The following is a 26,659-nucleotide window of genomic DNA, read 5'->3' on the forward strand; positions in this document are numbered from 1 at the left end:
TTAACGAGCGGGGATACACATGATCTTTGTGTTGTTTGTTTGGGAGTTCAGCATGCCCAGTTTGCTCTCGAGGGAGCAGACTGTGAGCATTGCGAGCGTTTGCCGTTAAGGACGCTCCGCTCCCGCCGGTCGCTCTTTGAGGAGAGCGGTTCGGTGCGCGCTCCCCGCGGTTCGGGTCCCGCTTCTGCCGAGGCAGAGCGGCGGCGCTTATCGTGGGGATCGCAGATGGATCTCACAGCGGGGTTTGAGACGGGCTCTGCCTTATCTCTCCCTTCACCTGTGAGATCCAGTGCCTCAGTCCCGGGTTCGGAAGCACGCGCTGCGGTTTCTTCCGCTCGGGCTGAGGCACCAATGCTGCAGCTATCCAGTTCTGAGGAACTTGATGTTGTTAGTGTTGAGGGAGATGTGGAGGATTCGCCACCCCACACTCCTAAGAGTGATGAGCTTATGGAGGTGTTAACAAGAGCTGTTGAAAAACTTAATATTGAATGGCCAGTGACTAGACAGGAGTCTGTTTCTAAATCAAAGTTGGATGAGAGATTTTTGCCGTCACGTGTGCAGCCTCCACGCCGGTGCCTGCCGTTTTTCCATGATCTCCACACCGAGGTGTCGAAATCATGGAGAAAACCGGTGTCATATAGAGTGTTTAGTCCCCAGACTTCAACATACGCTAATATTATGGGAGCCAAGGCTCATGGTTATGGTGCTTTGCCTCGTGTGGAAGAGACGCTTGCGAGCCATCTCTCCCCCGAAGCAGCATCATCTTTTAAGGCACCGGCATTACCCACCAAGCCTTTAAGAAACACTTCGGCTTTAGTGGGTAAAGCATATTCGGCAGCAGGTCAGGCTGCGTCATGTCTGCATACTATGTCAATCTTGCAGGCATACCAGGCTGATCTGCTAAGGGACATGAGTGAGAGTGAGGAGGTCAGTACTGACGTAGTTCGTGAACTGCGTCAGGCTGCTGATTTATCCCTGCGTGCCACCAGAGAATCGGCCAAATTAATGGGTCGTTCTATGGCAGCTCTGGTGGCCGCAGAAAGACATTTGTGGTTAAATCAGACTAATATTAAAGAGAGAGAAAAAGCTTTTCTTTTAGATGCTCCTCTTTCTCCCATGGGGTTGTTTGGTGATGCTGTGAATTCAGTTATCGATAAATTCCAAGAAGAAAAGAAACAAACTGCAGCTTTTAAAAAGTTTCTTCCCCTTAAAGTTCATGTCCCTGGGGCTGCTGGGCGGGAGCAGCCCCGGCCGTCTTCGAGCTCATCACATAGAGCGCAGCAGAGGCAGAGTGTCGCGTCTCGTGCTCCCCCTGCTGGACAGTGGGCTCAGCCGCGACACTCTCAGCCGAAGCCTTCTCCCAGTAGAACTGATCTGAGGACAGTTATATTGGCTAAGAAGGCTTCGGCTAAGAAGAAGTCCTGACGCCAAGCCGTTCAGGATGCTGAGGGTGGTCCCCACCGAGGCGGAAAGGTGTTCACCTCTTTTTACGGTGCCCATTCCTCCTCGGTGCCCTCAGGGGCTCGTTCTGCCAACCCCGCCTTTATGCCGGGGCACAGACGATCCCAGCGAGCGCTTTCCCGAGGGACGCTCGCTCCCTCTGAGGAGGGTCTCAGAGCGGTCAGACCAGTTGTTCCCTGCCGGTGCGCCGTTACAGGGCGCTGCGTCTGCTGCTCAAGTTACACCAGAGGCCAGTCTCGAGAGGCTGGTACCCTTAGTAGAATTTCTGGCAGAGTGGAAAAGCCTTCCAAAAATATCTCATTGGGTCCTGCAGACAGTAGAAAAGGGTTATGCTATCCAGTTCAGGTGTCGTCCACCAAAATTCAGAGGGGTTCTGCACACAGTGGTGGGCCCCGAGCAGGCTCTGGTATTGGAACAAGAGGTGAAAACGCTCCTTCAAAAAGAGGCTATAGAACGGGTTCCTCCTCCCAGTTTGGAGTCAGGTTATTACAGCCGATATTTCATCGTTCCAAAGAAGGATGGGGGGTTGCGTCCAATTTTAGACCTGCGCATATTGAATCGCTCGGTAGGGAAGCTAAAATTCAAGATGCTCACTATCAAGCAGATCGTGTCTCAAATCAGGTCCGAGGACTGGTTTGTCACGATAGATCTGAAGGACGCATACTTCCATGTGTCCATCCTTCCACAACACAGGAAGTTCCTGAGGTTCGCCTTCGGGGGCGAGGCGTACCAGTACAAGGTTCTTCCGTTTGGCCTAGCTTTATCTCCCCGCACTTTCACGAAATGCATGGATGCAGCACTAGTGCCTCTGAGGCTTCAGGGCATTCGTATTCTCAATTACATCGACGATTGGTTGATTTTAGCTCAGACCGAGCAGATGGCGGTTCGGCATCGAGATGTCGTCCTCGCTCATATCAGAAAGTTGGGGTTGAGGCTGAACGCAAAGAAAAGTGTATTATCTCCTTCCCAGAAGACCACTTTTCTGGGTGTCGTTTGGGATTCGGTATCGATGCGGGCGCGACTCTCTCCGACCCGCATCGCTTCGATTCTCTCAGCTGTGAAACAAGTGAAGCTAGGCCAGCTACTCACTGTCAAGCAGTTTCAGAGACTGTTGGGTCTGATGGCAGCAGCGTCCAACGTTATACCTTGCGGCCTGTTGTACATGAGACCGCTACAGTGGTGGCTCAGGACCAAGGGATTCTCCCCGAGGGGAAATCCGCTCCGCACGTTCAAAGTCACGCGGCGCTGCCTTCGTGCTCTGGTCATGTGGAGAGAAACTTGGTTCCTATCCAAAGGTCCTGTGCTGGGGGCTCTTTGTCGTCGCATAACGCTAACGACGGATGCTTCCCTCACAGGGTGGGGGGCGGTCATGAGTGGTCGCCCAGCCCAAGGTCTGTGGCAGGATCATCATCTTTCGTGGCACATAAATTGTCTAGAGATGTTGGCTGTGTTTCAGGCTCTGAAACACTTCCTAACAGACCTGAGAGGCCATCATGTGTTAGTTCAATCAGACAACACGTCGGTGGTCTCTTATATAAATCATCAGGGGGGCCTGCGGTCTCGCCGGCTTTACAAGTTGGCCCGTCAGATCCTCCTGTGGTCCCAAGGGAAGCTACTATCTCTGAGAGCAATGTATCTCCCTGGGTATTTGAATGTGGTAGCAGACTCCCTGTCGAGGCAGGGGCCGAGGCCAGGGGAATGGAGACTCCACCCCGAGGTGGTGGAGCTCCTTTGGTTGAGTTTCGGTCGCGCCGAGGTGGACCTATTCGCTTCCAAGGAGACCACTCATTGTCATCGGTGGTTCTCCATCACTCTTCCAGCCCCCCTGGGGTTGGATGCTATGGTGCAGCCGTGGCCGAGGTCACGTCTGTACGCCTTTCCCCCGATTGCTCTGTTACCAGGAGTTCTGGAGAGGGTCCGCCGGGACGGGGTCAGTCTACTACTAGTAGCCCCGTTCTGGCCGGCCCGAGTATGGTTTGCGGACCTGATTTCTCTCCTGGACGGTTCTCCTTTGGAGCTCCCGGTCAGGAGGGATCTACTCTCCCAGGCGGGGGGCACGATACTTCACCCCCGCCCAGAATTGTGGAAACTGTGGGCTTGGCCTCTGAGGGGGCCCAGCTCATAGACTTGAGACCATTCTTAACTCCAGAGCTCCATCCACGAGGAAGCTTTATGCCTTGAAGTGGAAACTTTTCACTTCTTGGTGTGGAGAACACCTGCAGGACCCAGTTAACTGCCCAGTGGGTGCAGTGCTGGAATTCCTGCAGGAGCGCTTCTCCACAGGGTTATCCCCCTCCACACTAAAGGTGTATGTGGCGGCACTAGCTGCTTACCACGTCCCTTTCAGTGGAGTTTCTCTTGGGAGACACCCGCTTATAACTCGTTTCCTCCGTGGCACTTTGAGGCTGAGGCCAGCAGTTCGTACGAGGGTGCCGACTTGGGATCTGGCCATTGTATTAGAAGGTCTTTCCCTAGCTCCTTTTGAACCTATCGAAGAAGTTCCCGAGAAGTTTCTCACTTTTAAGACTATCTTTTTGCTTGCTATCTCTTCACTAAAAAGAATCGGAGATTTGCAGGCTCTGTCGGTTTCACCCTCGTGCCTGGAATTTGCACCTGGCATGGTTAAAGCTTTTCTGCATCCTAGACCAGGTTACGTTCCTAAGGTTCCTACTAATATTGTTAGACCTACGGTTCTGCAGGCTTTCTGTCCTCCTCCATTTACATCGGACCAGGAGAAACTTAATTCACTCTGCCCTGTTAGGGCATTAGACGCTTATGTCCACAGAGCTGCCCTGTGGAGGAAATCAGAACAACTTTTTGTATGTTTCGGGCCACCCAGGAAAGGGTGTCCGGCGTCTAAACAGAGAATGAGCAAGTGGGTGGTTGAGGCTATCTCACTTGCTTATGAGTCGGCTGGCCAGCCTTCACCTTTGGTTGTCCGAGCTCACTCTACCAGGAGTATGGCTGCTTCTAAAGCTCTTTTGTCGGGGGTTTCCCTGAGTGATGTTTGTGATGCGGCTGGATGGTCTTCACCGCATACTTTTATTAAGTTCTATGACCTAGACTTAAGCTCTACCCCTGGGGCACAGGTGCTCTCGTCCTCTGTGCGCTAGTCTCACATGACGGTCATTTGGTCCTATGGCGACGTGGGTATTCGCGTTCCCGCAGCGTTTGACGCAGCTCGAAGTTCCCTTGAAAGGGAACGTCTCGGTTACGTATGTAACCCTAGTTCCCTGATAGGGAACGAGACGCTGCGTCGCTCCGCCATACTCCCGGCACTCCCGTTAGCGCTTCCTTCAAGCCTATCAGAAGCTAATGCGCTTGTGTTTTTGGGGTGCTTTATAGTTTCCTGGTCGATGACGTCACCCGCCTATGACGTTTCATCTCTCCATTGGGCTGATTCCATACGTGCTTCATGACGCACAACGCAGGGGCGTTCCCGCAGCGTTTGACGCAGCGTCTCGTTCCCTATCAGGGAACTAGGGTTACATACGTAACCGAGACGATCTTTGTAGAGCAGAGCCCTGAGGATACAATGCTGAGACTGATCAATATGACAATTGGGCCGTTTTATCTGTTGATTTCTCGAGTATTCTTGATCATCATGATATTTCAAAGTTCTTCTTTGTTTAGATGGGCTCATTATGCTTAAATATTACCAGTCTCTGTCAATAAGCTATTGATTTGGGACTCTTGTAAAGAGCACAATGAACTACACTAAGACTCTACCAGGATGTTCTCTGAGAAGCAGTCGATAATTAGCCTGTACTCTTTTTACAGACCATCACTTCAACTGAAGGATTCTCATGTTCGTCAGATGACAGTATATTTGTCAATGTTTGGCATGTGGTTTTAACATGCTGTTGCACCACTGAGCTTCTTCTCAGAGACCATCCTGGTTGAGTCTTAGTGTAGTTCGTTGTTCTCAGTACAAAAGTCTTCAAAAGTTAAACATTCTGCATTTGTGACTCAAATGAGTTTCAAAGATCAACTTTAGAAAATATATATTCTAGCACCTAAACCAATCGGTTCCACATTATTTCACAGTTGCCACTTCATATTTTATTCAGGATAATTAAGTAGACGTTTGCAAATGTTCGCCCTCTTGGTTTGCTGAACTTGTTTAGTCATTTCGGATATTAATGAAACTCTAAATGACTCGGCCCCCACAGTGCAGTATCGAGCTGAAGAGAGCACAATTTCGCAGCCGCTTGGAATTCTCTAAAGGGTATTGATTAGAGGAAGGGTACTCTTTTTGGTAGGAGAAATTTCAGCAAATCAAACGTATTCTGTTTCAGCCCTCATGTGCCGTGCCCCTGCAAATCCCTTTCCGCCAATCAGATGTCAAAGTTGAAACCCGCACATCTGTTTCCAAGGGAACAAAGGCGGAACCCTGCCGAGGATGAATGATTTATAATTTGGAGACGTCCTGCGCTCATTCTCTCTCTCTCGTGCCCAGCACTTGTGGAGGAGTTTAATTATAACAAGCGTTATTAAAAGAGTGGAATTCTTCATTTCGCTTCCATTAAGCAACACAATCTAATAGCGCAGTCCAACAACTCGCGCACTCCTGTGTCCTCCAACGCATATTATCAGTTCATTATTTATTACATTTACACTCTCAAATGTAATTTACAGCAGACACTTATATTATTCATAGAAGCCCTGTTCTTCCTTGTTAAAAATCCCCAATTCTAGCAGGTTTTTCTCCACACAGAAGGTGTCAAAAAGACAGCGTTTGTCATGCATCTTAATGCGGTTTCAAATTAGATTCAGGGTCTAATGCTCCCAGCTTGCCACTGCTGATAATTAGTCAAGGGTCAGGAGATCTTCAGTTAAGCCAGTAAGTTACACAGGCCACTATTCTCCATGTCCATTTACAAGAGTTTGTGCCATCCTGACAAACAAATGTCCGTTAAGGTCTTTATCAGATATATGATGGATGAAAAAGAGGCAGAGTCTTGCAGAACATGGGATTCTGGCTCTGAAGACTTTCAGTGTGCTATGTTTATGGAGACAGCCTGGTTTCAATCGGAAGACTGTGTTAAAGCGTGACATACCTACATCTGTACAACACATTTTGACTCTCACTAGGAAAGACTTCCGATTTATAGAATACCGTAAGCAAAAACAACGGACACTGTTATGGGTCTTATGGATGGCAGATTTGCAAAATCCCATGGAGAGCCTGGCACAACAACAAAAACAGATCCTGTTTGGTAGACAGACTGAGATATTTTAACATCAATGCACTGCATACTGCATACATGTGATGCAATAAATGCACGCTCAACCATTTCAGAAGCATCAAAGCACTTCTATGAATTATGCATTTTGATCTGGGAAAAAGTCAACTGTCAATAGTTGAAAGCTCCTGTCTACCTACTAATGGTTGGATAGAAGTTACTCATTATAGATCATGTTCTTTTTCATTAATCTCAGCCTCGCATTCATTCTCATCCACAGGTCTACCGAAACGCGTCAGCTGTTGCATTTATGCAATGGTGCTTTGAATACACAGTGGTTCATTTATGAACCTGCTGTATACGCCTGCCCTGCTGTTCAGCTAAATGGTTTGATCAGGGCTTGATTCACAGGGATGCGAAGGCTTTTCTCCTTAGCTTCATTGGAGAGGATGTTTACCTTCATCTTGTTCATTAAAGCATCTCTGACAAGAGGGCAGAGCGTTCAAAACAACAAGGCGATGTTTTCAAGTCTGGAACTGTAGAATGCCAACCAGGTTTTGTGTCAGCTAGTTCAACAGGAAGCCGTCAGCTTGATTGATGGAGGTGAGGAGGGAATGTGCCAGGTCCTTAGATGGAAACAATGATTGAGACACCACCCCAACCTCTTACTCTTATCTGCTGTGCCAATGCCTCGAGTCGCTGACCCATTTTGCTACAAAAACAGGTTGGAATTCCCATCACTAAGGCACTAATTACAGACTTCCTCTGTGAAAAACATTCCTCACGGGCTCCTGAGCGTACGATTATCTAGGAAGGTTGAATGTAATGAGGGAAATGGAAAAAATAGGTAGATTTAGGGGTGAAATGTCACTCCAGAAACAACGCATTTACCTTCGCATGTCATCTACATATGTTTTCTATCAGCGATCATGTAGACGTAGCTATGTCCGCTCTCCATTGTTTTGCTTAGATTTTTCTCTCTTCAATTAAAGGATTAGCTGCTGCTATTTTGAGACGGGTGCTGTTCTCCTGCCAGCTGATGAGTAATTAGACAGTAGGACTGTAATTAACATGAGAGTCTCTACTGACAAAGCCTGCAGAGCTGGTGTCAAGCTAGGCCACCCTGCTAGCATCACACCTGCGCAAGGTACATTCTTATGATTTTAAACCATCTTCAGTGCCTGCATGTAATTTGCTTGAAGCGTTTAAAATATCTTCGTTGATATCATTTTCTAGCAATTAAATGAATCCAGGTGTATGCTGGATAGGCTACATAAGCTCTTATGTTGCTGTGAAAGAGATTCAGAAAAAAAGGAACATTGCATTCATAATAAATTAATGTCAGAGGACGTTCATTTCTAAGACAGGCAGGATATTCTATTGTCATCAGTGAGGTTATTGTTGTCTTATTGTGTTGGGCTAGTAATAACAACAATACATGACCGTGAACTTTATAATAACAGACCTCTAGGCTGGTTGACCATTCTCTCCAAAAATCAGCCATACAGTGCAGCAGATTAAACAACTTTCAGAACCTATTTTACTTGCATAATGCAACAAGGATATTTTGCAAGGAAAAAAAGTGGTCCAGACTAGATTTCTGTAATTGATTGGATTGTGAAAATGTACCTTTATATCAGGTGTTTGAAGGAAAAGAAGCTCTTTTGGGTTAGTTTTTTTTTTTTTTTTTTTTTGCTCCACTTATATACTATCTTCCCCATTAGACTGGTTTGGGTCATAATTCTTTGGCTGAGAAGTAGATGATCACCACTCAGACTCATGCATAATTAAAATAAAAAAAAACCTTTAGAAGTTCTAAAAATAACGCTGGCTAATTCTGCCAGGTAAATTGGGTGATGAATGTGAGCTCTTTGAGGAGCCTATAGATCTCTCAGCTGGCAGTAATACAATTTTCATGAAAATGTGAATTAATTATACCTATGGTTAATGGAATTTTAGAGGAGCTTTCGGAGCAACCAGGTGTCGTGGGATGGGATGGTGGGAGGAAGCCGTGATTTGATGGATGAAGTAGAACTTTGCCCTGCAAAACCTGCCGACCCACATTTGTGTTTGCTTTGACTGGGCCATCGCGCATCTGTCTACTCAACGTCTTAGTTCCTTCTGGCTAACCCGCTCCAGATGCTTCTTGAGCCTTAGATACACACGAGCAGTTGGTTTTAATGACTGACCAATTTGTAGATTTTTGTTGTGCACTAATATGCAAGAGAAGGGTGAAAGAGACAAGAAAATAGACTGAATGGAGAAAAATATTTTTACACAACGCTTTATTTTTTACGGACCAGAATATGTAACTCCCTACAAGCACACTAAACAAAAGAAACACCATTATGAGCTCATGCTAGGATGAGCACAAATGTCACAGCTTTAGAAAGCCAGCAGACATGTTTGACGCTTGTTTAATTCAACGCAATTAGCATGAGAAGCTTCAGTGAGTGTGAACTAGGTTTAGACAGATTAGATTTCTGCCGCTTCCTTCCATGCGGGCCGAGGGCAAGGCAAGAACTGCCCCTTCAAACACACACACACACACACACACACACACACACAGAGAGAGAGAGAGAGAGAGAGAGAGAGAGAGAGAGAGAGAGAGAGAGAGAGAGAGAGAGAGAGAGAGAGAGAGAGAGAGAGAGAGAGAGACTCTGATGTAATAAAATACACACTCTTTGTAAATTTAATTAGCTGTGAAAAATCTAAGCTGAGGTCCATTCTTGACAGATGGACTCTGGGCAAAATGAACAGGTTTTAACATGCCAGGACTTTCCCATTGCTGAATTATAAGAAGTAGTTACGCTTGAGTTATATTATAATGATATGTTGTTTTAATTCAATTTCACATTTCAGATTATTGGAGTTGATATCATGAGAACGGCATTATTTGATTTGTCTATTGGGTGGGATCTCTTCTGACAGAGTCTCTTACATAACCCACAACATCCAAACAAAAAGAGTCGAAATAGCGAGGAATATAAAACAACATGATTTGCAGAGTTAGCTGGCTTGAGCACACATTTTCCTCCAGAGATGTTTGGATTCACTTTCTCACAGACTGACCATTATAAAACTGCATATTCACACTAGTGACTAATACAACTACTCGGCTGGCCAGGTGTGGTTTCAACTATTATAATATTTTCTTACCAAAAACGTTTTTGATTCTGTGGTCATGATATTTCAGATGAAATGCCCACAGTCGAGTCCGACTTGTTTCCTTATAAGGAAGCGTAATTCACTTTTGGAACGGGTTGTTTTCTGGAAGCCAGAAAGTGGAGTTCCTCAGCCAGGGTATTCCCATGAGGAACTGGGCTTTTCCCTCAATCTCCTGTTTGTTATTGCTCTTAAAGTTGAAGTGTGATTTTTTTTTTCTTGATGTTTGTTTAAATATTTTCTCCGTTTCTCCTATCCTAATAAGCAGACGCAACTATAAGTAAACTATTTGTAGGTTGATTTCCCAGAAGAGTATACACTGTGTGATTCTGTTGTGTTTTTAAAACATTGCTCTGTTTATTTAAGAATTCGGACCTGCCTGGCATAGCAACAACTCAACCAATGGCGTGAGTTTGAGGTGCAACTCACTGATTGGCTGACCAATGGCAGACATGGAGTGTATTCAGGAAACCTATTGGAAAACAGTCATTATTTTAGTTGAAATTGATATTTGACTGGTTTTAAAGTTGTGTAAGTGTCATGTAAAGGATTACTGTAGTAAAATTACTGTAGTCATCAGTTTCTTCTTGCTCTAGTTTCTTTTACCCCCTCTCTCTCTTTCACAAAGCAGAAAGTGGTTAATAAATCACGAGGCGCTCATTAGTTCTGATCTGCGATCAGCTGGTGTAGGGGAAACTGATCCAGACCGTCTTTTCTCCAGCCAAGCTTTGTGATCTCAAATCGCTGGCTGCTTCACAGCTCTCTTATCTTCCTGCCATGTATATTTTAGTATAGCCAGAAAATCAGATCCACACTCATTCAGCACACTTCAGAAACAAAGAACTTATTTTTTAATACTGTTAAACTGAGAGAGGACTATGTCTTACAAATACTGTACAAAAGGGAACAGACCGAGTTTGCAATTAGCTTTATCTATGCTAAATGACTTATGTGACAGTAATGCTGATCAACATTATTAGAGTATTTAAAACACATCCTCTACTACAATCATATTACCCTGCATGTGTAGCCAGTTTTCTGTGTGGTCCTGTAAATGTTGCTGCACACGTGACATGTTTTGAAAATGGTGTGTGGGATGACATCAGTTTCAGATTATGACAGGATTTATTTTAGCTTCCCCCTGCACTAAGAAATCTCCCCAAAAACCACAGCTTTGCATTGTTTTCAATGTCAGTTTGCTCATGTATGATCACCCAGTTGACGTGGGATTGCATCTTCCTCTCAAAAAAGAGTATTTGAGGCATTTAATCACATTGTGGGTTTTTTTGCATTCAAAAACTAGTGATTCTACATCCCATCGTGTGTATTACAGCTCTGACATTCCTGGATTGTACCAAATCACAGACAGCTCCGTCCACATTTTCTCTTCCATCTTCCAGTAACCCCTGACCACTCTCTCCCATCCACACACTCACAGGAATGACATCAGAACTCATGACTACTTTATGAAGCATTCATTTTTCAATACAGCACACGTCTGAAATACACGCTTCCTTTCAAGCTATTTTCTTTCCCTCGGCACGGACTCCATGAAGTTAAATATCCTTCCTCATCCAATAAGCTCTTGTCTCCCATTCAGGAAATTAAATCGTCACATTTATTAAATTGCGATTCATTAAAATTAATCTTTCATTCTAATATTCACCTGGGGTCTTATGAGCTCAGTATTTGACACGCGATAAGCCACTTTTAAAGTTGATACTCCCTCTGTTCCTGAGCAATATTGAAGTAATATGGTTCTCTCTCCTCAGGTTGATCTTGGATTCCTGCGCTTTGTCTCTGCAATCGGCACACAGGGAGCCATCTCTCAAGAAACCAGGAAGAAGTACTATGTGAAGTCCTACAAGGTGGATGTGAGCTCAAACGGAGAAGACTGGATAACTATTAAGGATGGCCCAAAACAGAAGGTGACTTATTTTATTATTTTCATGCTCTTTCATAAAGTTGCAGTACATCCATTGTTCGGAAAACAGGCTGATTTACTGATTGTGTTGGCATTTCGGGCCACAGAAACAACAACCATTATGTAGGAACTAGTATGCACTTCAAAACAAATGTAGATTCTGCTTTTAAACTTCCCCTGCAAATGCATTACTGTAAACACAATTTGTGTTTGTTTTTAGAAACTAAGCAACTGGTCAAAAGGATTTTCTAGCGCTTTACTCATCTTGGACCTGGAACATTCCCTAACCGTTAAATATTTTGAATATTCATATAACAATGAATCAGTGTTGTCCTGCTAAGAGTTTGATTTTGTACAGCTCATTTTCCACTAAACGATAAATAGGTCTATTTTCTCAGAAGTAATCCCTAAAGGGTACATTTCCAGTGCTCCTTGGCAGGAAGCCCTGTAAACATCTTGCGTTGTAGCGCTGTCACCGTGTGCATTCGTTACACCAATCCATACTCCAGCTCCAGACGGGAATGCCACGCTCATGTGTTCTGCAGGGATTGTGTTTCTCTGACTCCATTATGTGCCCAGTGTGGTATGTTAATCCGCCCTCTTTAAAGACTGCAAGCACTGTAAAAACTCCAACTCCAAAGCCACCACAGTAGTCTGACTGATTTTCTTTTCTTCCCTATAAGGAATGATGTCAACATTTGCGGTAGGGCTTTTTTTTTTCGTTGAAAGGAAAGAACAAAAGAGTTAATAAACAGGGCTAATTGAGAGAGTGAGAGGAGAAGGCATTCTGGGAAGGTTTAGGAGTGTTTGAACAGCTGGTTTGGCGCACTTGAACATGTGACTCATTGAATGAGGGCCGAGGAGACGCTGATCGATTAGCCATCGGGTGAGCTGACTCTAATGTGTCCCTCAACACAGGACAGTTAACTACAGGAAGACATGCCTGTTACATTTGACACACTGGCTGTCTCTCGAAACCTTGAGCATCGTACTTAGACAGCATGTTGGGGATCATAGCCAAGACAGGTTCATATAGAACAACGTATGTGGAACTCATGACACCTGTCAAGGATATTGTTAACATATTGTTGATATAAAGATTTTCGGTAACACTTTATTTTACAATGTCATTGTTACATATGTTACATGTAGGTACTATAATAATAACTATAAATTATGCATAATTACAAGCAACTAACCCTAAACCAAATCCTAACCCTATAGTGTGTATAAATACAGTGTAACAATGACACCTTAAAATAAAGTGTAACCACATTTTCTCTCCAAAATATTGGATATTACCTTACTCCAAAAAAAAGTTATATTGCATATACTATATTACATACAGTACATATAATTCATGCTGATAGAAATCACTTTTTAATGTCATTAAAATAATGTCACAATGCAAATCTGAAATCATTCTAAAATAATGTTTCTTGCTAAATATAATTTCTTTTTCATATTCACTTGATTTTGATGCTGAATGATCCAAAGATTCGGTCTCTGTATGCAGTTTCATATGTTTAAAGACACTTCCAGTGTGTGAAGTTTGTTTCACTCGTTTGTGAGCGTAGGATGTGTGCATATGCATGTTTATATCTGCTTGGCAGATATGCTCTAACAATATCATTTTTGAAATAGACCTGTCAAGCTAAGCAAGCCAATTAGATGGTTATGTACGTGTGTGTGTATGTGTGTGTGTGCGTTCACATCTTCATGCTTGGAAGTAACAGTGAGCTTAAATATACCCAAAGGCCCAATTTCTATGTCGACCCTCAACTGAAGTACACTGTTCTCTTTTTAGAGCGTGCATTTTTAAGGTGCGGTGCCTTGTTTCTGTCTGCTTGGCTCTAAAGTGCTTTGTGAGGTGAGGGCCCATTTACAGACTGCTGAAACAGCAGTTCGACTGTGAGGTTGTTGCACAAAGGAAAGCCTTTTTACTACTTAGAGCAGTAGGGCAGAGCATTGGCGTGACATTTAAAGATAGTGGATGGCTCCTCATGTGTCTCCTTCCCAGACACACACGTTTTGAAAAGTAGTGCCCAGGGACACGATTAGCAGCATGGATTCTGGGATAGACGGATGGCTGAATGCCCTGACTTGGACTTAGCAACACTTGGCCATCCTGTACAGCTTATAGTTTGACCTTGTCTTGTTTAGAATTGTGTATTTAATGCACTTATATTGAAGCAATACACTGTATTGAAGAGAGAGAGAGAGAGAGAGAGAGAGAGAGAGAGAGAGAGAGAGAGAGAGAGAGAGAGAGAGAGAGAGACAGAGACAGAGACAGAGACCAGCCAGATACATTGATGCTTGTCACAAAAAGAGAGTCGACGACTAATCAGTGATGCGCTCACTCACACGCTCATACACACAAACACGAAAACTGAAAACTGACTTCTAAATTCTTCAGAGAATTTTGAAATGTTCATAAACTGTTTTAATTTTTTTTTACATTGTTAATTTGTACAATTCATTTAATTTGTACATTTAGATTTAAGTATGTTATAATAATATTTTACTATTTTGATGTCTTTATAATTATTCTATGTATTCCAAGCTTTGGCAATATTGTATGATGTACAGTCATGCCAATAAAGCAATTTTGAATTGAATTGAGAGAGAGAGAGAGAGAGAGAGAGAGAGAGAGAGAGAAGGAGGGAGGCTGGTTTTACCATTGCTTAGGGTGTTTCCCAAAGTTTTAGGATGGCCTAGATTGATTTCTTGCTTAGGAATACTGGAAAATCAGCTTTATATTCTTTGTCATCTATAAAAAAAAAAATATATATCACTGAGGACGCAAACCTACATAAATTATGAGGTCTTGGCCCGACAGGTCAGTGGCATTAGTCAAATTTCTAAATGTCCTTTAGGTAATCAGGTGTGAAGACATGATACTATCAACAATTGCTGTTTGCTGATTCTTTACTCTCTTTAAGTTTATCTCATCTTAAAAGCAAAAAAACAGGAACTGAGAAAATGAGAGAGAGAGCCTTCAAGATGTACTTAAAAATCAGCTGAGTTTTATACAGTGACATGATGCTGTGTACAACAAGGTTGGATGTGCCTTCATTTGTCTTTCTTGTTGCATATATCCATATCCTCCCTTCACAGAGAACATGTGCAAGCTGTCAGCAAGTTCCAGTGCCCATGAACATAACACAATTTGATTCATCGCTATGTCTGTTGAAACAACAACAGAGACCATTGTAACTGAAGCGTCCAAATCATTCAATGCTAGTAGTAACCCGGACTCTAACATCACAAAGTAGCTTTTGTATTGCTACACAGTTGGCTCCAGAGATAATCCAATTCAGGCTGTATTTAGGTCGTCACATTTGAAGACGCTGATCTAAACACATTCTTGTCATTTCTCTGTTTCAAGTGTTAGGTGAGTCCCAGGTCACAAAGGTCTGTCCTTGGTGGCTGCCTTAAACAAACCATGTTAATAATTAATGTGTTTGTTCTTCGTTTGTCAGATTTTCCAGGGTAACACCAACCCTACCGATGTAGCGAAAGCCGCGTTCCCCAAGCCCACATTGACACGATACCTCCGGATCCGACCCTACTCCTGGGAGTCTGGCATCGCCCTGCGGTTCGAGGTGTATGGATGCAAAATCTCAGGTTGGTTTCGGAAAGAACTGGTTCTTTTCACTCGTCTCACAACAAACTGTCAACAGCACAACTGGGAAACATCAAATAATTCAGTTTAGAAGAAGAGTGTTAATTCAAATTTGGAAGCAGTTTTTTGTCAACACACCACTCCATCATGATCTTTCAATTAGATTTTTTACGTTTTGCTTGCTTTGGAGGCAGGCGTACGGAGAAGTGTTTATTCATGCCTCTGAAAGCCATGTGTGAACCGTGCATGTGCAATAGTCAAGGAGCTATTGCATTATAGACAAGTGTTCACGTCAACAAAAAGGACCGTGTATTCATGTTTCCCCACGTTTGGATGTACTAGATTCAAAATGAATGGCGTGCACAGCATGCAACCTCTCCACTTCTACCCCATTTCTGCCTCTACCCTTCTCCTCTGAGCTTTAACCTCTCATCGGCTCACATACACAGATGTACATATTGCGCATGCATGCAATTGTGCACGCCGAGATCTACACCCACCAGCCGCAGTCAGGCCCAGCTGGCCCTGGCCTAATTTGCATACTCATCTGCATGTTTTGGCATGACTTCACCCTACAGAGCTTTGATTGCAAAGGCTTTCGTATCATCAGTGCCTCCCTGCTGAGAACATTTCCTCATATGTGTAGGAGGAGGGCGAGTTTGTTTTCCATCATGCACCGTCTATCAGCTTTACATTCAACATTCATAGAGGGCGTATTTTTTAGACTCTGTGTGTGTGTGTGCACAGATTTAGCACTGGTTGTATATTTGTGTCTGTATGTGCGCGGTTCACCGCCGATCTGGAGCGCAGCTGTTGCAGTCATGTTTTGGACGGGTGAACAGACCGCATTCTAAACACATCACAAGAGCGAAGGCCTCCCAGTGACATCATCAGTGTGCATCGGGCTCCCTTGTGATGATGCGGCCAATCTGGGCGACTGCTTAGAAGAGAATGTCACCCTAGTTTCCCTTACCGTTTGTTTTTCTGTAAAAGGTACTATGTTAAAAATATATATTTTTGAAGATAAACATTAAAAAGACCATTTTTTCGGATATTTACAAGGATATACTACCAAGAATACCATGGTGCATGTCCAAAAAACATGAAAGTACCCAGGAGTACCATATTATTTCTGTTCAAAGAAATAGGTCAAAATACCATTACAAAATACAATTTGATGCAAATACTGTTTGCAAGGGCATATACCAAGGAAATGTACTTGTTAGATACCAATGTGATAACAATTCATTACCTTGGTAAGTATTAAAGTAGTAAAGTAAGGTATTGACTTTACCTAGGTACTATTCCTGGGCAGTATGATTGTTCACACTGTACACACAGAGGATGACGGCTGGCAGTTAGAAGGTGGTCTGATAAGCTTTCCACAGCCATTAATAAACTTCCTCCCGCTGTTTGTAAATAAAACCATCTGTGTGTGTGGTCATCCAGCCTTTATGTGCTGTGCACAGACCAAACCAACAAATGAAACACGTGATGCATATCAACCAGTCCACCCTCAGGGTGTGTCTGTCAGGGTCTACCACACCAGGAGCCTCTACCAAGCATCCCCATCTGAGATCCATAAACAGGTCCGGAAGACAGTGCCAGCCAGCGGATTGAAAATAAACTTGGTTGACTTCCAAACTTTGAGGTCCAACCACCCCAGTGCAGACCTTTTTCATTCAGATCCTGAAACAATTCGGCATGCATATATCAGAAATTATACAGAGAGAGATCTTGCAAATCTGGCAAGGGTATTAGAAACCCAACCTTGGCTGTACATCCACAAACAAACAAAGGGAAAATCAAAGTCCCATGCATTTGTTGTTTTAGGAGCCTGGAACTCACATTTGGACTCGGTGCAACTCCTGAAGGGGTCACAGACAAGTGCTCTTTCCGTTCCAGAACTACAGAGGAAGTTCCCTACATCAGTACAAAGGCAGTGTTGTGAATGAAAACTCTGTTCTGGTGGTATTTCACGGGACATTAGGTCCATCTGTGACTAGTCCAAGATTGTCTCTGACGCTTTCCTGCTCCACGGGTGCTGATCGTAGATTAAGGTATCGCTGGCAGGTCACGAATCCCACAGCGTTGAAGAAGTCGTGACACGCAACTCAGAGACAGTCAGTTGGACGGCGCTGCATGTCTGATAATTTCCCTCAAACTCAACATGCCTTTTCCTAAAAGTAGCAAAGCGTGAAAAATCCTATTATCAACACCGGAACAAAGAAAGTCAGTTTGTAGAGATGAAGATAGATTACAAGAAGGATGAAGGAGGTGAATAAGAAAGCAGGTGAAAAACAAAAGAGAATGAAGGAAGGAGTGGAGCAGGACTGAGGATGAGAGCAAGACACTGTTCGAAAATGAAAGGTAGAAGCTCTATTGAAAGGCTTTAATTAGGTAGCTTGAGAAAAAGAGTTAATGCACAAGGTCATTGGTGAAAGGAAGATGGAGAGAGAGAGGGACACAAAGAGAACAAGAGGTTTCTTATCTCTTCTGTCCACTTCATCTGTCTTTCCTGTGCAATGAATGTCTTTCCTTCTCTCTTTGTTTCAGGCTCTTTATGGCCTGTGACCTCTTTAGGTTGTTGGTAAGAATGTTTCCCAGCTCATTGAGACGTGACCGTTTCTACCAAGTTTATCAGCCATCATAATTTTTTCTTCTCTTTTCTTTATCTTTCACTCAGACTCACAGCTAATCTAGTCTTTGCTAACTTCCCTCTCCACTATGTACTCAAACAACTCTCTCTTTCTTTATGTCCACGTGTTTTATTGGCATGACAAATAATGGTACAATTGTTTTGCCACTGCAGTGGCAGGTTAGACAACAATCTAAGGGATCAGGTAAAGAGATCAGGATATGGCTTGTTGGGTTGGGTGCCATAACTACACAATCCGGGTCCAAATGCATCTTTCTCCATTGATCGCCATTCAAAGGTTTTTTGAAGGCTCTTAAAAACATGAAATGTACTTAGGTTAGTCAGTAGGGAAGGGTTTGAAACTTTCTTCAATCTAACACTCTCTTTGTCCCTCAACAGAGTACCCATGTTCAGGAATGTTGGGAATGGTCTCAGGCCTCATCGCAGACTCTCAGATCACAGTCTCTTCCCACACCGAGCGCACATGGGTGTCAGAGAATGCCCGTCTGCTGACCAGCCGTTCGGGATGGACGTTGTTGCCTCAGCCCCAGCCGTACGTGGACGAGTGGCTACAGATAGATTTGGCCGAGGAGAAATTGGTGAAAGGATTGATCATCCAGGGAGGCAAACACCGTGAGAACAAGGTCTTCATGAAGAAGTTTCGGCTGGGCTACAGCAACAACGGATCCGACTGGAAAATGGTGATGGATGCCACTGGCAACAAGCCCAAGGTAACATATGGGGAAGCTGGAAGGTAGTTGGACATAAACTGGATGCTCATTTAAAATAGTTCTGAATCACTATGCGGTTCTTAAGAGCTAGTCTGAGATTGTTTAGCCTGACTTTCAGGAAATGACTGACTTTAAGAAAGTTGAATGTGGAGCTATAATATATTCTTCCCAAAGCCTTTAGATGGACAGAGGATAGAATGGCAATAATTAGACTAATGCTGTGAGCACAATATTGGGGAAATGTCCCAAATGCATTCAACAATACTATTAAGAAATGTAACCCTAACAATAGTGGTTAGACACAACAAAATAATGTTACAAATATGTAAGATATAATGTACGGTCAGGCAACTGCACATTATCCTGTTTGGTCTTAAACCAAAAATAAATAAATGAATAATTTGACTTAAAAGTATTACGCAAGAAGAAGAGACCATGTAGTGATATAAGAAACATAGAAACTGCTATGTAGCAAATCAGATAACTTCAACTAGAGATGCACCGATATGAACATTTTGGCCAATACCGATAATTCTTTATATTTAGAGCCGATAACTGATATATTGGCCGATAAATCTAAATCCAAATTTTTAAATAATATTTGATATTTGATTACAAAAACAAAAGTCACCATTGAAAGCCATGTCCCAAGCACAGATATTTATAATGATGTTCTCATTATAATTTGATGTAGCTTTTATATCAGACTTGTGCTGCACATGAACTGCATTTTTACTTTTTGAAGTGATGTCAATCATATTTCAAGCAATTCAAGCAATTCATGTTGAACAGTGCACATTTGAAGTGTAATCCATTATTTATCGCCTTTAAAATATTTGCTAAATTTTGATAGTATAGTGCTCATTACCAATCATGATCATCATACATGTAACCAGCAAATTGCACAAAAATCGACACATGAATCACATAAAATTTGTCTTTTTTTCTGGAGCATAGACTATGTGTCTTATCCCCTATCAAAAAAAAAGTCAGTCCTAGAAGGCCCCTTTCAAAACCCTCATATCTCTTTTTTAGCTTGAAGGACAAAAGGAGAGATATTAGCTCTGATGGCCATTAATGTTCTTTCATGACTCCTCATCTTGTTCTGTGCCTCTCTGTTACCTCTGGCGAGCGTCTTTCTGTCTTTTCTTCTTTTTGTCTGTCTGTCTCCTGTGGTACCTTGTGTCTGGGTTGTAAGACTTCAGAAGTGTGAAGTCAAAGGCGGATGCTTTTGAAAAGCAGAGCATCCTGCTGCCGTAGACTGCAGTTTTAGCCCGCAGCCTTTATTTTTTTGAGCTAGCTCAGCCGTACGATTTTCAGAAATAAAGTTGAAGACTTTCTTTTCTCTAGTGCTTTTGTTGCATTAGACATACAGCAGTGTCCAAGTTAAGAAAGGTGTGAGATGTGAGCTTGTTCTCTTTCCTTAATTCTCTGTTCTCTGCTTTCCCTGTCAGACTACTCTTAATAAAACTTTCCCCTTTATCTTTTTCCATTTTTTTTATATTTCCGAGTTCTCATTCTCTGCTTGACTGCTAACTATTGTCTTGGACTTTGTCATTGTTCTTGGCAGATTTTTGAGGGGAATTTGAACTATGACACACCAGCATTGAGGACGGTGGAGACTATATCGACACGCTTTGTTAGGGTGTACCCAGACAGAGCCACTCCTGCTGGGATGGGACTTAGACTGGAACTCCTGGGCTGTGAGAAGGAAGGTATGTTGAAAACTCATTAACAAGTCAAGTCACCTTAATTTGTATAGCGCTTTTTACAATACAGATTGTTTCAAAGCAGCTTTACAGAGATAACAGGAAAATAATGTTGTAATAATATTGTTAAATAGAAAATGAAATGTCCCCAACTAAGCAAGCCAAAAACCAATGGCGACAAAGGTAGAAACACACAAACACACACACACACACACACACACACACACACACACACACACACACACACACACACACCACTGCTGAGGAGTACTCAAGTAGTGAAACTACTAATGTAAGTAAATTTTTCAGTCACACAACTGTTGCTCAGCTGTTTTCAAGGTAGTGTAACTTTAGCAATTTATTCGTAGCATTCTGCACAGCACATTTAACACATTTTCAGTCTCATTGCATTGCCCACACAACTTTGTAGTCAAGCAAGCTAAAACAATAATCTTGTATGTGAATCATAAGTGAATCATAATCTGGGGTGCGTTTCCCATACAACGTAACTCGCTGCTTTACTACCATAGTACGATGCATCGTTGAAGAAATCAACTAGCTTTTTCCCAAAACCATATCGTCGCAAATTGGTTGTTCAACCATGTTAGTTAATGATGTCACGCAGGTGGAGGAGTAATAACTTATTTTAATGAATAAATTTTTTGCAATAAATTACGGACATTAAATCTGAGGACTAATTTTCATTTTTCTCAGTTATTTAGATTTATTTCCCGATTCAATCGCAGGCTCGTTCTTACGTACTGGAGCACGTACACATCTTCTAAAACAGCACTTTAAATCTCTTGACAAACAAAAAGACGTAAATTACATTTGTATATATTCTAAATAAAAGAAATTGTACTGAAAGTCAGCTTACTTATTTTGCTCAAGATAAGGATTTGTTAAGTCATCAAAACACAGAACGTTGGCACAACATGGCCAAAAGGTTGCTACAACTACGTTGTGTGGTGAAGGTTGTTACACCGTTGTCACAATGTTGACATTAAACCACCATACTGGGCCATTGCTTAAAGGGTTAGTTCACCCAAAAATGAAAATTAAGTCATTAATTACTCACCCCCATGCTGTACCAACCCCGTATGACCTTCGTTCATCTTCGGAACACAATTGAAGATATTTTTGATTAAATCTGAGAGGTGGATCACTGCTACATAGGCTGCCTAAGGGAATGAAACTTGACGGCCCAGAAAGTCATTAAAGAACATGTTTAAATATTCCATGTGCCTACAGTGGCTCAACTATAAGTTTATCAAGCGACGAGAATACTTTTTTTCCGAAAAAAAAAACATAAATAATGACTTTATTCGACTATTCCTTTTCTTCCTTGTGGGCCTGAGACGAGAGTTCAAGAGATTTCCACGACGCATGCGCGAGAACTGAGAAGAGGACGTTCTTCTTCTAATACTTCTTGTTCAGTTCTCGCGCATGCGTCGTGGAAATCTCTTGAACTCTCGTCTCAGGCCCACAAGGAAGAAAAGGAATAGTCGAATAAAGTCGTTATTTATGTTTTTTTTTCGGAAAAAAAAGTATTCTCGTCTCTTGATAAACTTATAGTTGAGCCACTGTAGGCACATGGAATATTTAAACATGTTCTTTAATGACTTTCTGGGCCGTCAAGTTTCATTCCCTTAGGCAGCCTATGTAGTAGTGATCCACCTCTCAGATTTAATCAAAAATATCTTCAATTGTGTTCCGAAGATGAACGAAGGTCTTACGGGGTTGGTACACCATGGGGGTGAGTAATTAATGACTTAATTTTCATTTTTGGGTGAACTAACCCTTTAAGGTTGTGCTATGATGTCTGGACAAGCACTGGACTACACATGCACTCGTCACTGCCCTGAAGCACGAAAATCAGCCTTTTCAATTTCAACCGCCCGTTGGGCTCATTGTGTTGTCTCATTCTTCATCGAACACAGATACGCGAGTATTGAGTTTAATCTAGCCTACCTCAGCTAAATAAGATACGTAATTATTCAAACACAACCTACAACTTCATTTTCTAATGTGACTAATGTAGCCTCGCTCGCACTGTTTAGTTTTTCATTTGACTTGTCTGCTATTTAGTCTCATTCGTTTCTTTGCTCCTCTGGATTTGTTGATGTTGCCTGGACTGATTCCGGTTACCGTCCTTTATTCCCCGGCTTTCGACTACTGTCTGCCATGTACAGAACCCAGTTTTATTCATTAAATGTTCTGATCTTTGCTTTTTATGTTTTATTTATTATACTTAAAAGAAATTTGTATATTCGTTTATTTTATTTTTTCACAAATGCATGACTTTTTGGAAGTTAGGATTTGAAATCCCTGTGTGTGTTGGAAATTATATGCAGTTTTAATAAAGTTTAATTAATGTAACCCTCTGTCATTTTTACTCTTCAAAGTGTACACTTGCAGGTGTTGATTATAATTAGGCTAATTTACTGATAGCTCCATTAAATAATAATAATAATAATAAGGATAAACAATATTTCAAAAGTATAAAATTACCTAACATTTGACTAATTAAAAATTAACCTCAAAACATAAAATGCTAAATGGGGGATATCTATAGGCCTATAGCATAAAAAAAATGTCAGAACGTTGTCTCTCAGTTGCTGAATGTCGTGCAACACCGTTGCTACAGCCCTGTCGCGTCTTACTCTACATTGTTACAATGTTGCGAGCACGTAGACATCGACGTTGCTATGCAACGTGCCACAGACAATGCCACAACGTAAATGTGTTTGCTGGGAAGAAACTCTGCTTCTAACCACAGGACGAGAGCTGTCGTTACATCCACAAAATTTTGCAATGCTGTTCGTTGGAAATATGGTTTGGAGAAACACTTGTTAAACGATGATGATAGCGACGTACCTCACACCATATTTGCCTAACAATGCTTTTGGTAAACGGACCCCTGGTTGACAAGATGATTCACTAATTTGCGTCCGTGCACAGAAGATACTTCTCTCTTAAATAACTTTGCTAATACTTTATACTCTGCTGAGAAATGATTTTGTATACGCCCTTATTGTAGCTAGCTACTTTTAGTTTGACTTGCTTGAATTACGGGAATTATGGGTAGCTTTATATGTAACGTCCTCAACAGTATACACATGATGGACAGACCCGCTGCACCCTGAAGACATATTGTCTAAAGCAAGTAAACAAAAGACAAACAAAATGAAAGAGTCCTCAAGTGTGTGGTCATATAGTACAGATGCTATTTCATTAAATTTGGACTTATCCACTCAGGAGAACAGGGTATGGCTTAGCTTTCTTCATAATTACTTGTCCCACCGATGCGCCATCAAAGGATTTCTCCTACATAGAAAAGCAGGGGCCTGTGACACTCCTAAATAACAGGACTCCTCACAGCTGGAGATAATCTTTGGTCCACCTGCCTTGAAGGATTACGGAAAGGTCCTTGATGTCTTTCCCTCTGTCTTTCTTTCTGAATTAGTTTAGCTCTGATGGGGGTGTGTGTGTGTGTTTTCTGTTGAGGCAGTGTTAAGTGGATTTACACATTGGATTTCCGAGAGACTGCGAGACTTGCTTGTGTAAGCCACAGCATCCCATCGGGAGCTTTAGTCAGATGATAATGCTTGTTTTCACTTTTAACGCCAGCACAGTCCAACACTCTGTATATTTCTCTATCTTAGCTAAAACTCTCACAATCAAACAAGCGACCCCTTACATACACGTGCGCACTCCTAACAGCGGGGCGCCGAGTCCTAGCAGGAGTGTGTGATCAACAATGCAATCCAGAGCCAGCATGGTGACCTCTCCGCGACCCCTCGGCTTTAGAGACTCTCTTTAAAATGCCCTCGTTCACCCACACAGCTTACACTACAGCTCCCGTTTCCCCCCTCTCCCTCCCCGCTCATTTTTTGCCTCCTTCCATCCCGGGAAAGCCCTACAGGCTTATGGGCAGCTCATTACAAGCTGAGAGTAAACACAGGGCTTAAGGCAGATGTAGGCAGAGGCCACATCCAAAGGGGCACAGGCAGCCATAATGAGAGGACACAGCAGATTCAGGCCCAGGGTGGAGCGTAACATCCCCAACCCGGCAGCCTGAACCAGTCACGCACAGGACTGTATCAAAGGCCTACAGACTTGGAAAGACTACAGAAAGAGCATCATCATTAAGATGATTTGTGGATTGGGGACGCAGTTGATCCGTGGTCCGTACGGTTCGGCACGCATGTGATTCGCGGATTAACTCCTAAAACTGCTAATAACCATTGTAGAGTGAAAGTTTATAGTTTGGATTAGGGATTAGGGGACCTACACTGGTCTCACGGTTCGGTTCGAATACGATTATCATGTCATCGGTTCAGTTCAATTCGATATCGCGATGCATCGCATCCTCAATTTTCAATTTTACTTCAATAGGGAATGGATGTGCGCGCTCGCGCGTGTGTGTGTGTGTTCGCCTATTTGGGAAGTTGTAGTGACAGAAAGAGTGACATTCCAGTTTAAGTTTCAAGGGAGTAAAGTCTGTTTATGCCATTAAGAAAATTAAATTCTGTCAAATCAATTTTGTTTTAAAGAAATGTGTTTTAATGATGTGCGCATGAACAGAAGAAGAAGCGTAAATCAGGACTTGCGCATTTCAGCGCTCGAACACCGAATTAATTCCTCTTTCGCATTTCCTTGCCCTTGAACGGACACATACACATAAAATTATGTCTAAATACTTGTTGAAAGAATTCTCTTGGTTTTTCATAAGTGAAAAGTTGAGAAAGAAACCGGATGTTTGTCAGTTTTTTCTGTCCGTGCATTCGGTCTTAAAGTGACAGCAGACACCTCATCTTCCTACTGTTATCTGTGTCATAAATGTCAAAGGGTCATTCCACCGGTGGAGACATGAATATGTATTGAAAGTGGGTCATATATGTAGTAGAATAGTATCATAAATTTCTAATTTGGGACCTTCTTGGCCGATAAAAGGCAGAAAATGACTTTTTAGTGCTTGTGGATTGTAGACAATCTAGCTTAACTGCAAGATATTTGTGCAATGAACCTGCCACTTTAGCGTGTTAACAAATTGAAAATAAACTTACTTTACAGAAAGACGACCATTTGACCCTGTAGGCTTTGGCTGACGTTGCCAGTTGACGTTAGGTATTCTAAAGTAGGTCTCCAGGACGCCGCTATCCATGTGTGGTGCGAAACTCGGGTGAGCAACAACACACACGTCCGTGTCATCCTCCGATTCCGTAGCACCGCTGGACTTCTCGGCAGCAGACAGACTCTTGTTCTGTGTCCATCGGCGCACAGTGAGAGCACAGGCACCACCAATCTGCCCCAGCTCGAGCCATTGCGGGCTCCTCGTCCGCGGCAGGCAGATCGTCTGCATCGGCTGTGGTGACAGCAGCTTCCGGTTCCTCCATAGCCCTCAGCTGCTCGTCGCTATACTGTGGCTCATAAAGGCAGCCAATAACATCCGTTTCTACCATAACTTCGTCAAAATCCAGATCCTCCATAATGCATCCGCCTGTGTATTCAGTACCTTCGTCCTTATTTTCAAAAAGTTTCTCCCGGTGAAATCAAACGCACTGGCACTGATCTGATAGGTCTGTTAGCGCATTAGGTCCAGCCCCCTATGGCGGGTTTGAAAGAGTGGGAACTAGTGCTTGTAGTCTTCACAGAAATCCCCCCCTTTTACACTTCCTCCTACAATGACGTAAAATGACGATTTTTGCGTCATTGTAGGAGGAAGTGAAAAAGGTAAATAGAGGATTTCTCTCGTCTCAGGGGAAAATGAAAGAGTGTTGCACGACCATTCAATAGTATGACTGGATTTCTAACAATGGAAATCTTAATGCAAATGGATGGAGTGACCCTTTAATAAAACAAGGTTATGGAACAGTTTACCACAATATATTAGATTATTATCAACCCTTAGTGAGTTCAGAGGACATTTAAAAACATATTTTTCCATTGTTGGCTTTTAATCATGCACAAGTGTCGAGGTACTGTTGTCACAGATGCCGGTTTTTAAGAGTTTGAAGGTGTTTTAGGTGCATTTAAGACTCATAAGAGTCTGTGGGTCTAACAATCTGAAAGTACATATTTAGCATATTCTTTATTTATAGTTATTTGTGTTTGTTATATTTTTAATACGTTATTGTTTGTGCAGCACTAGGGGCAACATTGTTGTATTATTATGTGCTTTATAAATCAATTTGAATTGGAATTAATATAACAAAAT

At 42.6% G+C, this 26,659-nt stretch overlaps 1 protein-coding gene across 8 annotated transcripts in view; it reads left to right on the plus strand.

Moving 5' to 3' along the window:
• nrp1a (neuropilin 1a) overlaps positions 1–26,659 on the plus strand; it is a 78,668-nt gene that overhangs the window by 39,386 nt on the left and 12,623 nt on the right. For all 8 annotated transcript variants that reach the window (XM_077224984.1, XM_077224986.1, XM_077224988.1 and 5 more), the window contains 4 exons: positions 11,585–11,740; positions 15,219–15,363; positions 18,399–18,730; positions 20,301–20,445. In XM_077224984.1, coding sequence (XP_077081099.1) covers positions 11,585–11,740; positions 15,219–15,363; positions 18,399–18,730; positions 20,301–20,445 — 778 coding nt within the window. The remainder of the gene's footprint in view (positions 1–11,584; positions 11,741–15,218; positions 15,364–18,398; positions 18,731–20,300; positions 20,446–26,659) is intronic.

This window comes from Siphateles boraxobius, unplaced genomic scaffold (genome assembly GCF_051911475.1).
Source record: "Siphateles boraxobius isolate OS27281-9 unplaced genomic scaffold, OSU_SipBor_1 97, whole genome shotgun sequence".
Classification (NCBI taxonomy): domain Eukaryota; kingdom Metazoa; phylum Chordata; class Actinopteri; order Cypriniformes; family Leuciscidae; genus Siphateles; species Siphateles boraxobius.